The sequence below is a fragment of the Bradysia coprophila genome, unplaced genomic scaffold (genome assembly GCF_014529535.1).
Source record: "Bradysia coprophila strain Holo2 unplaced genomic scaffold, BU_Bcop_v1 contig_297, whole genome shotgun sequence".
NCBI lineage: Eukaryota > Metazoa > Arthropoda > Insecta > Diptera > Sciaridae > Bradysia > Bradysia coprophila.
Window position 1 is genome coordinate 4,763,144 of NW_023503555.1, and position 15,613 is coordinate 4,778,756.

The window sequence follows — 15,613 nt, forward strand, 5'->3', positions numbered from 1 at the left end:
TGTATGGCACACATATCGTACGTAAACTTACATACGACAGGTTTGCCATACATACCCGACGCATACTATGCATAACAGAAGTATATCATACATATCCGAAGTACACCGCCAAAATCTTTTTTATCAGTGTGATTACCTTTCTAATGACACCCCACACGACCCTGTACGGCTCGTGTAACTAGAGAAATTTTTGTAAGAAAATTGCAAGTTTTCGGTTTTTGGTCACCTTTCACCAACCACACAAACTTCGAAGAATTTTTTTGAAAGTGGTTTTGGATTCTAAAGTTGATGTCCTTTCTACGTACATACAAAAAAAAAATCCAATAGAAAATGCGTCCGAATTAGGTAGGATGTTTTTCAAAAGAATCCCTCTAATCATTTCATCTCCTAGTTTCATTTTAGCACTAGTGCTGAAAAATGCCATATGTCGATACTAGAATAATTCTCTAGTGCTCTTTTTGTAACTAGATTACAAAAAACAAAGTTAACTTTAAGCCCGTATGTTTCGTGAAAGACAAACATTTCGTTCAAGATTCCCCAAATGCAAATGTTAGCATTAAAATTGCATTGCAATGAATGTAATGGCACACCAAGCAATAAAATTGCATTCATGCTGTATGGATGTTCCAAGTTTACACTATCAATATCAATACGATCAATTTGAAGAAAATTCCAAGGCAAATAACATAAAATACATTTGCCCGTTCATCAGTGACAACATCAATTTTCTTTTACAACAAAAAAAAACAAAAGAAATAAATCAATTTTCCGTTGAAGTATGTTGATAAAAAAATGTAAAGCAATAAAAAAGCGATGTAATGGAACACTGTCTCTTACTCACATGCTTTTTGTGGTAATGTATGATGACATGACTGTAAGTATTGTTATTTTCCGTGGAACAATAACATACTTTCCATTGAACAACAATAACAAATTACGTCTTTTCCAAATTGAATTACGAGTTCTGCAATAAGAGTGTACTGTAACTGTACAGTGTATAATGTTCGCTCCGATATTATTGGAAGTTTTTATTTGCGAAAAGCGAGTCAAACGTTTATTGAAAATTGATTCTAGAAGTCGGTCATTACGTTCTAGTGTTATTGTGTAAAATATCTCTGATATTTGATCAGATTCCACGATTTATATACGATTCTCTCTTCGTCGATAACAGGTTGTGGGCGAGAAGAGTGTTAACGGAATAGTAAAGAATGGTTTTCAAATCAGTGCTCATAATTTTGTTATTGATAAATTTTGCATTAATTAGTGCCACAGAGGTATAGTACACTAAATAATAACGATTTATCATCACGTCTGAGAGCCCACATATGCATGTATTTTGAGAGCTAGAAGGTTGTGGGCTCTCCGTCCATCATAGAAATTAGTCATCCAAGGTTCTTGAGTTTAAAGATTTGTTTTAAGATGTCTTTACAAGCAATCTAACAGATATTAAAATTCTGGAAAACGTTTCATCTGCTATAGATAACGGCGACAAAAATAAACGACAATCGATGACTGTAGTCTTATATAGCAAAACACATTTTTAAAGAATTGAAGTAGAAGATCGATTGAAAATACTCGATCAAATGGTGTAATAGACCCGATAGTAAAAATGATGATATGCTTGCCGTCTGTGACAGGTTATAGACATACTCTTACAAAATAAGAATTTTCTGGGTTACTGAAAAGGAACAGATGATTTGTTGAAAAGCCTACATTTGGGCGCTTCGTATTGTATTTTCGACTAATACCTTTTTGCAAAATTTCCTTTTGAAAAATATAAGACCACAAATGTGTTAGATATCAATAAAAATAAAGGCAGTGCCATCAATGAAAGTATAAACCAGGTATGGTCTGTTCATACAAACCGGAGGACATAGTGATTTCATATAAACAAACTCTCATGAGAGGTGAATTTTTTTAATATGAAATCGCTATGTCCTCCGCTCCATACAAAGTTTGACATTCGACCATACCTTGTGTTGACGTTCATTGAGTGCCATCGCTGATTTTTGCGGTAGTGACACACAATCGACAATCTATATGTTGGAATATGCACTCGATATAATTCTAACTAGTGATATACACAAGCAGTCTAATTAGGTCACAAGGTATTAGTTAAGTCACTTTTCGAAAAACAGCCGGAAGGCAAAGTCGTGTTTTATTAAAAGTCCGGATAAAGATCTTATCCGAAATATCCTGCAGCCAGTCCACAACTTCCAACACAATATACCAACATTTTCATATGAAGAATGTAAAACAGAATAGGAACAGGTCAATTTTCGGTCTCTTCAAAGAGTGCGATGTGGAATGTATTTTACATGTTCGCGGGTCGAAAATCGTCGTTTCATTGCATAACTCGGGATAAAACGTTTAAGAATTCACTTTTACGTGTTTCCATTGATCTCGGCTTCGCCTCGGATTAACAAGATTCACACTCGACCTTCCAACTTTTTATAACTTGTTATGTAAATGACAAGGCATCGTAAAGTGCATTCAACATCGTGACCTTTGAATAGACGATTGAATTTATCTCTCGAGGCTTGAACATTGACATGTTCCGAGCAGTATAGTTAATAAACAAATCCCCGGGAAACATTGTTGGTGTTTCATATATTCGCTGAGGCGTGAACGTTTCCCGCGATATTCATTAACGATTTAAAAAAAAATGTAAAATTAGGAAAAGTTTACCTACATTTTCCTACAACACCTGAAAAAATAGGAAAAAACAGCAAGAAAGGTCTCGTAATGTTTGAGATGGTGAAATTAGAGCGGAAAGTGCATAAACGTTTTTACAAAAGACCTTTTCCACGAAGCCAAACCCAGCGTAAACGTTATTGTTATTTTTTGCATCTTGCATCTCTGAGAGGCATCGAGTGAAAAATATTTAGAACAAAAAATACACAACAAACGTTACACTTAACAACTGCTCTAATATTCAAAGCTAACACAGGCTACAATGCGGAAGAATGAGATCAGAATTTTTACCTTTCTACTAAGACCAACCAGTGGATAGTATAAACAAAGTTTGTTTTTAAACGAACTAATTTATCATTATGCCTGAACGAGCCTTTGTAATTTGGCTCATAAATTCAATTTCTACCGGTTTGTATTCCGTTAAGAAACCGAGAGCGATGATAAACAAAGATTTTCCTCTAATTCAGACAAAAATCCAGGTCATATAGCGAGAAGATCTCGGTCTGCATTGATGAACCGTGAGTAACCGTGAGCGTGACCGTGAGTAATATCCGATTCTATGTCTACACATTTATCGAGTTTCAAAACGTCCTGCCCGGATAAAAGTTTGTTCAAGGTATTTATAAAATCGGCTACATAATGTGTTTCCTAATGTTCCACAAGCAGCAAGCATATCAATGAAGGTATAGTTATCGAATCTGTTACTTGATTTGAGTTTATATTATTTGCAATTCAAATCTGCTACTTCATTTGTTGTAACAAACGACATGCTATAAAAGACGACGGTAACTGAAGCTCTCATCATATGTTTTTGTCGTCGTAGTCAATAACAGATGATTTATTTGCTTAATTTAATTTATAATTCCCACCAGCGAATCACTCGAAAATGTTTGTTACAAAATGTGTTCACTAACAGATTGAAAAACCTTATTTAAGCGCATTAAAATGTGTGTCACTCTTTGTCAATTCCTTGTAAGCACCGATAACTCTCGCAATTATCAACGGATTTCCAAAAACAATTTTTTTTTTTCAACGGGGTAAAAATATTCCTGAAGTCCGAAGTTAAGTCCGACGATGAGCTAAGTGATCTTAGAGATATTTCCAAAAGAATTTTCATCTCGTCGCTTGACAACTCGAGGAATTCTCAACGGATTTTCAAAGACTTTTTAGAAGTTTTTCCGAAATGATTTTTTTAAAATGACTTCTTGGTTACGAAAGAAAGAAAAGACATTTCAACGAGTGTCAACTTTGCAATCAGAGTGAATCGAGTGCCGTATTTCAAACGAGTTTCGTTTTGATTCGAAAGATCAGCAAGAAATGCGCCCTCTTTTCAGCGCCTTTAAGAGGCATCGGTGCTTTGCTGAAAAGCACACATTTGGGCGTTTTTATAAAATACTTTTAAATGTAGTTTTTCTGTCGAAGGATGATGCAATTCTTTATTTAGTTAATTTAATACTGTACGTACGATATAGTCCATCGCACTACGAATATCGAACCCAATTCTGCCGTAATTTGCATAACAGACTTAGTGAAAATTTAAACAAAAGAATTCTTTTGTTTAAATTATCACTAAGTCCGTTATACAAATTACGGCACAATTTACAACCAATTCGTAACAGTCGGCCAAGTGGAAAGTACACAACCTAATCGTTATAAGATGCGAAATATTTATACGTCAAAAAGGCAAACATTGAGAAAATGTAATCAAAATATCAATGCAATAATTCACTGCATGATCCGAGCATCACGGCCCGTACAATAATCGAATGGGGACAAATTCCATGCAGTAAATAAATAGCGACACCCACAATACTATATACACTATACACTACACAGACCGTTTATTTACACGTTTATTGTAATTTATTGTTATACACATCAAAAATACAAAACCCAATATCGATATACGATGTATTGTATGGTATCCCAATTGTTATATGTCTGGTGCTCAGTTAGTGACTAAATGACACACGATCTATTTCCGGGACGAAACGTTACACAATGTGTAAGATGTTATTTATTGGAATATATGAAAAGAGTTTTCTTTTTGTGCTAGTTTCCCTTTTATGTTTTATTGTGGAAGATAAATTGTGAATGAAAATCTTCGAGCCATACGGAACGAACAAAAATCGAATATCGCAAATTTGCGACAGTTGATGATTTATATTTGAATCGAGATCAATTGGAAGAAAAACCGATTGTTTTTGAAGCGACAGTGTTGAATAATAGACATCATTCGTTTATGCAATTTTCGGCAGTTTTCGGCGACAGGTTTTCCGCACAGATTTTAGGATTGTTGTTTCTGATGCCTTTTTCTCGAAAACATTGTTTGTTCTTTACAGTACAAGCGTATGTAACAGGATTTTTCATATTCTTTCCAGTTTCGGTGACGATAACGCAGTTCAAGCATGAACATAACTTGAGCTTAGTCCGTACTTCACTCCGTTTTTTTCTTCTTCTAAACAGTGAGTAAACTAAGTGAAGTGCAGAATAAGCTTCAAAAGCTTTACGCTACATTAATGGAAACTGCTCTTTTTCCGTTGTTGTAGCGTAAACGCAGTGAAGTGCGGATTAAGCTTTACTACGTCATGACAAAGACCATACCATACTATGGCAGTTTGTAACTGAAGCAGATTTTTCGCAATCGCAGGGTACTGAAACTGGATGAAAAGACCATTTACGCTACAACAATGGAAAGAGGGACATAGCGGTTGTCGTTGTTGTAGGGTGAAGCAAGGGGGTAATCACTAGTAAATCAGTAAATCAAGTAAATCACGGTAAATCACAAAAAATTTTGAAAAATTTTTGAAAATTTTTTAATTGTCACTGGATTACATTTCGAAGTATCGTGGCCGTAAACATATAGGATAAATTTCATGAACTAATACAAATTGAAGTAAATAGATTCAAATTTAGTAGAAACTTCATTTTTGATTTACTTGATTTACTGTGATTTACTGTGATTTACCGTGATTTACTGAGCTAGTAAATCAGTGATTACCCCTCGGGGTGAAGCTTAACGCTTATTCTGTGCTTCACTACGTTTACTCGAAGTTTAGGAAAAATTCAAACCGCACTCTATCTCTCTCTTTCCATTGATGTAGCGTAAATGGAGTGCAGTGCGATTCGCGCTTAAGTAATGTTCAAGTAGAGCGAAAACCAGTAAATCTGAACACAGCTCTGCCCAAAATTTTGTCGTAGAAGGACATTCTTCACTTACGCATGCAAATGTGGTATCGATGAAAAGCTGAGACGGTGTTTCAGGTGACGCTGAATTTCGCGGACAAAATATCAGCGAAAAACTTTGAGCTACTATCGGCATCCACGTAGACATAGACGAGCGTGTCTCTACCGCCCTTGCACTCATTGAACCGATTTTTTGTATTTCTATTAGAATTTCACACTACCGATTGCAACACCAACTAGTGGTCCACCACCTCTCACTGTAGACTGGATGTCGTAGATTCCACTACCACCGATTGTACGGACGAAGATCAAAATTTTTTGTAGAACCTAGTTCAGGGCTCTGAGCTGACTAAAAACATCTAAAAATATCAAAAGTGTACCCAAATGAGCACTTTAAGCTGCATTCAACCGTATCGTGGTGCCTGCGTTCGTTCAAAGTAAACTAATTCTGGTAACCTTTCTTAGTTTCTTATCACGAAAATGTCTACTGTAGGGTAGTATTGAAGTGGATACATAGAAAGGGAAAGAGAATTTTGAGCAACACTTAAAAATCTTGACTTGCGAAGATGGTATGTCATCAGTAAAATACGCTCAAAAATGGTTAATGAACAGGAAGGGACACTGTCAATGTGAATATACATCCGCTTGTTTATTCGCGGACTACCTACTGTGATGCACATTGAACATAAACATTGCTCTTTAGTTCAAGTTCTGCATGAACCAGTTAGTTCATTAGCTAGTTCATATTATACATACAAAGTACAAGTTAAATGTGACTGAATAAATCCAAATAAAGCAATCCGACATTAATTTCTCCCAACAACAGATAATGCCATCGCCTCGAATTGTTAATGGTCACACGGACACACAAAATCAATTTCCCTGGCAAGTTCACATTCAAGCATCTTACGCAAATGGTCCGACAATTAATAACTGTGGGGGCTCCATCATTACGGATACATATGTTCTAACGGCTGCAGAATGTGTACATAATGCGAAAACATTGAAAATCAATTTGGGCTCGACCTATTTATCAACACCGGCAAAGACATTGTACTCGGGTACATTTTCCATGCATCCCTACTACAATCCAATTTATTTTCAAAATAACATCGCTTTGATTCGGCTACCGGAAACGTTGAAATTCACATCGACAATGATGGCAATACGATTACCATCAAGAAGTCAATTGAATGAAATGTTTGTGAATCAAGAAGCATATTTCAGCGGATTCGGTTTGACCTCGTCTAGTAAGTCATTCAATTAGAGGCAGTTCAGATGGTCATTTAGACAATATATGCAAATCAATTTTTTTCTTTATGCGTTAAGAGAATCAATCAATGTCGGAGCGATTGCAATGGGTGAAGGAAAAAGTAATTTCGAATTTTGATTGTGGCAAATCGTACCACCCGCAAATGATTAAACAAGAAACGTTATGTTCAATCGGTTGGGATAATCCGTGGCAGGGACCTTGTAGAGGTGATGGAGGCGGTGCACTCGCACTAAATGAGTTTGGTACATGGACCCAAATCGGAATATTCAGTTTTATCCATGCGACCGGATGTGATACAGGATATCCAAGTGGATACGTACGCGTCACATCCTACCTTGATTGGATTGCTAGCGTGACCGGATATGCTTTGAGACCATAGGGGAAGATTGTAGAGTGGAATGAAATTATTTATTGAATACAAGCTGAAGCTAAAATGCGGATCGCTAAAAAATTGTCAATTTATCTATGGGTAAACTCATGAATTACTTGCTCTGACCTTAACCTGACCGAATTTTAAGTTCCCTCTGCTCCCCCAAGTAGCATTTGATAACCGCGGTTGGAAAATTGACTAATTCGTTGCAAACTTTTTCGTTGTCCAACGGTTATGTAATGAATACGTTATGTTCACAATAACTTATTCGTTACATAACCGTTTCACACCTAATTCGTTATCATTCAATTTTTAACGAATTAGTTGTACTACCGTTATGAAACGAATAAATGAATCGACAATTTTTGCCAAAAACTTATTCGTCAATTAACTGTTATACAACCAATAAGTTGGAGTAATCTACTTAACTAATTCGTCTTAAAACAGTTATGCAACCAATACATTTTCAGTGGTTGATTTATGACATTTTGATTCTAACTGACGCGTCAGTTGGAATCAAGATGTCATGCAAAAAAGATCGGTCGGAGATGTAATCTGCGAGGCACTTGTTTTGCTTTAGTAATGCAATTTTAATACGATGCCATAATGTGAAACAATGAATAATGTGTAGTTTGAAAATTGTGCTGAAAATTGATCGTATTTTGTGAATAGTCATTTTGTATCTTTATGTCAATTTGTAAATCAGCATTTTATTGATCAATTTCACAACTTTTGTCTGCCACTGTTGTCGAAGTTAGGATTCTTATGTCTTGTTAGGTCTCATTAGGAATATCCCGCTAGGATTTAGGATCGACAACAGTTTCTTACAATAAAAGTGAAATAGATCGATAAAATTTTGATTAACTGGCATAGCAGTGACATCTTTCATTATCAATGTCCGGAAAATTGGAAAAACGTCTGACTGTCTAATTGTTGACCAAAATCAAACTGTGAAGAAATTAAGTCTTACTTTATATACACATTAAATAAGGAATAATTAATTTAAAAAAAATCGATTGCAGTGCATACAAACGTCTTTTCTGTGCATATAAATAATGTGAATTGATGTGAATCGCAGATAAAATTTTCAATGAAAAACGTGTTCTTGAAAATGTAGTTAGAAGCTGAAAATAATGATAAACGAAAAAGTTGTCAAACGGTAGAACAACCGTGCTACAACTTAAAAGTGAGACAATATTGAATTTTCAAATGTGACTTATAAGACCTACGACGGTTTTGCAACCCTTTCACAACTTCAACCAATTCGTTGTATGAGTTGTATGACCGTCACACAACCAATTCGTTAATAGAATTTTACAACTGGGCAAAAACCGTTGTACAACCGTTGCTACAACGTTGTAGTATCGTTGCGACAACTAATTAGTTATTTTGGGTTATCTCCAAAATATTTATAACCGCGGTTACGTAACGGTTGTACAACCGAATTTTAACAGTTGAATGCTACCTGGGCCACAATTTGAATTTTTTGAAATGTTAATCGTGATTCTATTTGGGACTGATGAGTACACAGGTAGGTCTATGCCTAATTAAATATATGAAAGACTTAATCTATAGCTAACAAAAGTATCACCAATCACTTTACGGTCAAGATACCAAACATTCGCTTAATTAGCCGATATTAGTCCTCGACATTCAATGATCCGATTGATTCGACTTTGTTCCTGATTCCATACTAACTCACGTTTTGAACTGTTGCAGACTCTGGGACTTCAAATATGCAGAATATTGAATTATCGAATCGAAGATTTTTCAAAGAAAAAATGTTACAAAATCTTCTACTTCATTAACATCCACTTTACTATTAAATCATTAACCAGGTCTCTTCGTTTATTTTTGTGTTTAGTGTCTCTCTTTCATTCACACACACTCTCTCTCTCTCTCTCTCTGCTGCATTTTGACTATGCATCTTCCCACTTCAATGACATCAATGATTCAATAGCCCATTGTACATTGTCAGTGGCTAGAAAGTACCTGTAGCCATGTCAAAATGTGAAACAGTCTTCGAATGTAAGGTGAAAAAGTGGACCAAAAAACACAACTCTTGATTGCCTACTTTCGCAATCGATTTCCATATGATTCACCCCAAAATTAGATGAAATATCGATTTCCACAAGCAACGTTAATTATATCCTAACAATAGAGATAGAGAGAGAGCGAGACAGATGCGAAAATACGAATAACGAAAATGATAAACAATTCCAATGAATTTCTCAATTCAGTTCGTATTAAACCCAAATTGGTACCCATTATTCTCTATTCATCATGCACGTACAATTTTATTAGATTTTGCTGACTAATATCGTTTTATGTCAATTGATCATCTTTTCCGTTTTTGCCATTCGTCTTCGCTGGGTAAATTTATATATTGAGGCCAACCCCATAAAAAAAAAACCTTAAGTCTATTAATCAATAGAGAATTTTCCTTTTATCTTACACAACACAACACTCCAGACGCTGTATCTGTTCCCATTTACCGGTTATAATTTGATTACAACACTGAGTTAATAACACATAAGTTTTGTATCTTAGCTTGTCGTACATCCACTCAACTTCACACAACCCAAAGGTATACACACTATCGTGGTATAGAGAGTTGAAGACATCGTCTATAATAAAGTTACTGAAGAAGACGCACACCAGGGCTCTTGATTGTGGTATTTCGTTAACGTCATATCCTGATGTATAGAGAATTTTCCTCCACTAAAGGGCAAATGTGCCACTTCAAAAATATTTAAACAACAAATTTGTTTCCGTAATTTTATCAAAAGTTAATTAAAAGCCTGTGCGGTATGAAGGAAAAGAGTCGGAGCGCGAATGAAATGAAGGGTGAAGTGTACTTCAGAAAGATTTAATTGTTTTCGACTATTTCGACTATCTACTGTTTGCGATTAAATCCAATATAATCAAACAATAAGAAGTGGTGGCGTGGAAAATTGGTTTTTAGTAAACATTTTCGTAAACAACAGCGACACAGTAACAGTTCCTTCCTTATACGTAAAGTTTGAGGTAAAGTTTCAGGAACGCAGCGATTTTTTTTTCTGTACTTCGATGAATGCCTGACGGGCATCGGAGAAGGAATCTCAAAATATTCCACACAATCCATACGAAAACCGACGCAAATACAAGAAATATTTTCCATTAACTTTAGAAATTGTTGGCACAGCAAAGACTTTTCTTTTCGGGCGAATTTGTGTTAAATCATCGGTCAGAATGTTTATGGTTTTTGTAGATAACGATTTCTGATTGGTGGGTGCTTGTTGTATGATTGTAAATGGATAAGGAATCAAATTTGATTTAAAGTTGAAACAATTTTGAGTGGGAGCTGGGAGCTATTTCATGATAAAACTGGAAAACTGAAAAAATCAGTTTCTATTACCCTGTGGGAGTTGGAATATTTACGGACGGTTGGTATGTACGTACATGCCATCTGTTATCCACATGAATGATAGAAATACTGGAGTCTTGCTAAATGTGATGTTTTGCAGCAAAAGCAGGGACTATTTTGAGATTTTTTTTTTCTTTATTTTCTCAATTTTCATTAATTTTCCTGATTTTCCCGATATTCCCTAAAAAATTTACAAAACTAGTCCCTGAGCAAAAGAAAATATTAGATAAAACATTTCGCACCAATCTTTTCAAAATGTCTATGTGAGAATGTGAAAACCAGCAGTGGAACTTAATACGATGTTTATTGAACGATATCAATACGAGAACTAATTATACATTGATAACGGAGACATGCAGAATGCATCGGAGTAATTCCAAAGTAATGTGACGTGGTGAACCGTTAGTTATCTTATCTGGGATGTACAAAAATTAGGAATCCATTTTTTGTTTATGAGTTGAGGCACGGCAGAGTAAAAGGAACCCAGGCAGGAGCGCTTGTTTGACTAGGGACCTGAATAATCTAGTAGCCCTATGTTTTTTGCGAATTAAATTTTTCAACTTATGTCAGTGTTCATTTGAGTTCATTTTCATACAGTGTATTAGGTCCCTCATTTGACGTTTCAATAATGAACCGCTCCTGCCAGGTTTACTTTTACTCTGCCGTGGTTGAGGATGCCCGAAAATATTTTAGAAAAAGAAAACGTCGTAGGACGTCTGGAAAGACCTTAAAATCACGGTTCCCACGTTACATGTTCAAAAAGTATATGGATATCCCCATCAATGCTTACGCATACATTAGTGTGTAGGTGAATCTCTATATTCAACGGTCTAGCTAAAATGAACAGACTCAATAGAAATGCCAAGAGTTTAAACTATAACAGGTCATATACAAGGCTGTAAAGTTTGCAATGTAAACGCACCCGTGTGATAATGATAACTCCGTATAATGATGTATGATGAGCAGTCTTGATTGTGTCAAGAGTGGACCAGCTGAAAAACAGCTGATACAATTTCCAGTGTTTCCATAGAGTTACACTCTCGAGTGAAACTATACGAGTGTTTCAAAAATCCGAAAAAACGGCGTGACTACAGTGAACGACATCTCAAATGTCTCACTGTCAAATTTTTCTGAGAATTTTATTGTGTCATTGCAAATTCACAATGACATTCTCTGAAAATAATGACAGTGAGACATTTGAGATGTCGTTCACTGTAAAATCAACCGTTTTTCGTGATTCTTTTTTTGTGTGTAAGGAATGTACGGAATAGATGGAAGTATAAGAAAGAGTACAAAGATGTCCCATACCCCTCACATCACGCTGCACTGTCCCAAAGTCAAAAAATATCTCGAAAATACGAAAAGCGTCCTAATCTGTAATAGCTTCCATGCTTCCAATAGCTTTCTAACAAGCCTAATATGACAGGGAGTTTTTTTTGTAGACTTATGATGAGAGAGAAAAAGCAGAGACAACACAATGGCAAAAAGAAAGAATGGCCTGAGTATTTTCGGTAATCGCATGCCGAAACTTATTTTGTCAAAATGGAAAAATCGACCCACCCTAGTTTACAGCATTGTCATAGTATATCCATTTATCTAAGTAATCTAGTTGACGCATTCGTTTCATCAACGAAAGTATTGGGTTTAATAAACGTCGTATCGTCATCGCGTTAATTGCTAACGGTTTAGTGGGGAAACAATGAAATGAAGTGGCTAATATTTCCATGTTTTGTGCTACATCTACTTGGACTGGTGTCTGCAAATTACTTACCTGTAATAATTTGGGGTCCTCATGTTCGGTTAGTCCATTTTGTTCGGGTGTGCTATTTTTTGATTCTAAGGAATTTATTTTAAATTTCTGCAGACACGAATCAGCAGTCGCATTGAAATCCCACTATGGCTATGAATTTATCGATATCTTGAGTAAACACTCAACGGTCGACACAATTACTTTCATCGTTGTTGAAGATCAGGTGAGTTTGTTGCTTATGATAGGAAATAGTGCTGGTAGAAAAGTCGTTTAATCGTCTGATATTTGACCTTTGACCTTCTATTTCCTATGGTTTCAGCTTTCCGTTGAAGACTTGTCCCATTGTAAAGCTCCGAATGGGCAAACTTGCTTCAAAGGAATGCAAAGCATTGAAACGAAATTATATCTCCCCAGTGTTGAATACCCAGCGTATGCAATTCAAGACAGAGCACTAGAGGAAGCCGACATGTTTGAAATTGATCTTCAGTCACGCGGTAATTTCAGTGAATCACTGAAGAAACGAACCGGAAATTTTGTTTTCGTGAACTTTGGAGACGATAATTACACGAACGAAACGATATCGGAAAAACTAACACGTCACGACCAGATGATTACGTCATTTTACAAAGAATTTTTGTCGCAAAACGGTCGACGTGTAGTGGTTGTATTCACCGGGAAACGAGGTGTAAATCTTTTGCGGTTTTTGCGCGAAGCATCGCCGTTCACATATTTCGAAGCAGAAAATTCTACCGATTCTACGAATTCAACCAATTCTACCACACATGTTGGCTATGTCTGGAAAACAGAGACAGTTTTGCTGTACTACACATCCATTGACCTTGAGATATCAAACAAAAGTACGTCGATGAACGTGACAAACGTAACAGTACAAGCAACTAACGGGACAAATACAACAGAGGCCATCGATGATGTTCAAGAGATACCACAGGCAGATTTTTCAACAGAAAATGAAGCAAATAATGGAACCAATACGACCGTAGTTCATACAGCTACACACCTGATAATAACGATAACTGTGGACGATGTGGATATCTTCAAATTTGTTATAACCACAGATAACGGCTACTGGTCGGCTAATCAATTTACTTGGAACGACGTGCCACTTGTTCCAAGTAGACTAATTTCCGCTGCAAGTGGTTTCTCTTACCACTGTACGCCAACAATTACATTAACCAGTCAGAATGGAACTGCAATTGGTCAAAACGAAACAGAAACTGATCAATATGGAAGTGAAACTGACGGTCAAGATGAAACTGAAGCGGAACGGAATAGAACTGAAATTGTTATAAGTTGGATAGGCCTTCAATTGCAGCCAAAATTTGATTATGTTGAAGGCATAAAGTTGACGACTTTCAGCGATGCTTACGATTGTGTGGGCTTTGTTAGTACTGGTATTTTGAGCGGTTTGTTCGTGGTTTTCTTGCTGGTGTTCATTTTATTCATTGGTATTTTGTGTATAATGGATATAAAACCGATTGATCGCTTTGAAGATCCGAAAGGACCACAAATTACGTTTACCGTTAATGACTGATTCGACGATGAAATTTAAGTAGTCTCCTTTTTGATGTGTAAAATTCAAAATATTAAAATTCTGCGAAGAAAATATGAAACAAGTGCGATCCACAGAATTTGTTGGTTTTTTCAGCTTAGCTATAATTGCTAGTTTTCACAGAAGGTAAGCAAGGCATATCAAGCAGAGCTCATCGCTTATCTTTGTACTCTCTATCCGCTTGTACTTTCAAAAGATTCAGACTTAATTTTAAGACGCTTTCCGATCAACAGTTAATCTATTTAAAAGATAAAAAACGATTCATCATTCGGTGTAGCCTTTAATAGAATGGAGCATGCCGTTAGTTTTATGTTGATCCGTATTCAGCCATGAAAGCATGGCTAGTTCTATGTTGAATCGTAAATTCATCTATGAAAATACATAGATGTCGCCACTAGAGAAAATAGTAAGAAAACTCACAAGACTTGCCCTAGATTGAGGAACTTGTTTATGTGTTGTCCGTCGACAAGTGGATCTCCACCGGTTTCTGGTGGGTTTTGATTTTTGTTTTTTACACGTTGCCACACGTTATTGACAATTTAAAGATATTTCAATCAATGAACGTCAACACAAGGTATAGTCGAATGTCAAACTTTGTATGAAGCGGAGGACATAGCGATTTCATACAAACAAACTCACCTCTCATGAGAGGTGAGTCAATGAAAGTATAAACCAGATATGGTCTGTTCATACAAACCGGAGGACATAGCGATTTCATATAAAAAAAATTCACCTTTCATGAGAGGTGAGTTTCTTTATATGAAATCGCTATGTCCTCCGCTCCATACAAAGTTTGACATTCGACCATACCTTGTGTTGACGTTCATTGAGGTGAGTTTGTTGATATGAAATCGCCATGTCTTCCTGTTTGTATGAACAAACCATACCTGGTCTGTACATTCATTGATTTCAATTTTGAGGTTACGCTGATCGTTTGGTGAAAAGGAGTTCACCTAGCCCAAATTAAAGGCCTTGGAAATAGTTTCACATTGCAATGTGGGCAACATAGAGAAACTTAATTTCAAAACCCACCGAAACCCGTTCTACCATCTACATTAAAAACACGTACCGAGCGAACCAATCTTAATCTATCAAATTGAATGTGGTGAATATGATCGCTTGAATGCTGGGAAAGTATTTCAACACTGCTGTGGGATTTTCATTGCAGTCGTATATGCATGCTACACCGAAGTGAACATTGCATTGAAACTCACCCGAAAGTAGGGTTTTCTGTGTGTTGTCGCAGATTTACATTACCTTCTCTGTTCATTTACGTTTGGTTAAACGGAAAAAGTCGCAAAAGTATACCAGTAAGACACACTTTTAAGAAAACATCAATGTAAAAATTTGGTAATCATACGAAC

General features: G+C 36.1%; 2 protein-coding genes across 2 annotated transcripts; both read left to right on the top strand.

The window, feature by feature from the left end:
- The first annotated feature begins 873 nt into the window (after positions 1 to 873).
- Positions 874 to 7,578, top strand: LOC119078591 (collagenase-like). The gene is made up of 3 exons (XM_037186163.1): positions 874 to 1,274; positions 6,707 to 7,130; positions 7,210 to 7,578. Exons 1-3 carry the CDS (start codon positions 1,209 to 1,211, stop codon positions 7,530 to 7,532), a joined length of 813 nt encoding a protein of 270 aa, XP_037042058.1. The 5' UTR covers positions 874 to 1,208; the 3' UTR covers positions 7,533 to 7,578.
- A 4,944-nt stretch (positions 7,579 to 12,522) lies between these two features.
- LOC119078593 (V-type proton ATPase subunit S1-like) lies at positions 12,523 to 14,328 on the top strand. The gene is made up of 3 exons (XM_037186179.1): positions 12,523 to 12,728; positions 12,794 to 12,902; positions 12,999 to 14,328. Exons 1-3 carry the CDS (start codon positions 12,634 to 12,636, stop codon positions 14,229 to 14,231), a joined length of 1,437 nt encoding a protein of 478 aa, XP_037042074.1. The 5' UTR covers positions 12,523 to 12,633; the 3' UTR covers positions 14,232 to 14,328.
- Positions 14,329 to 15,613: the final 1,285 nt, after the last annotated feature.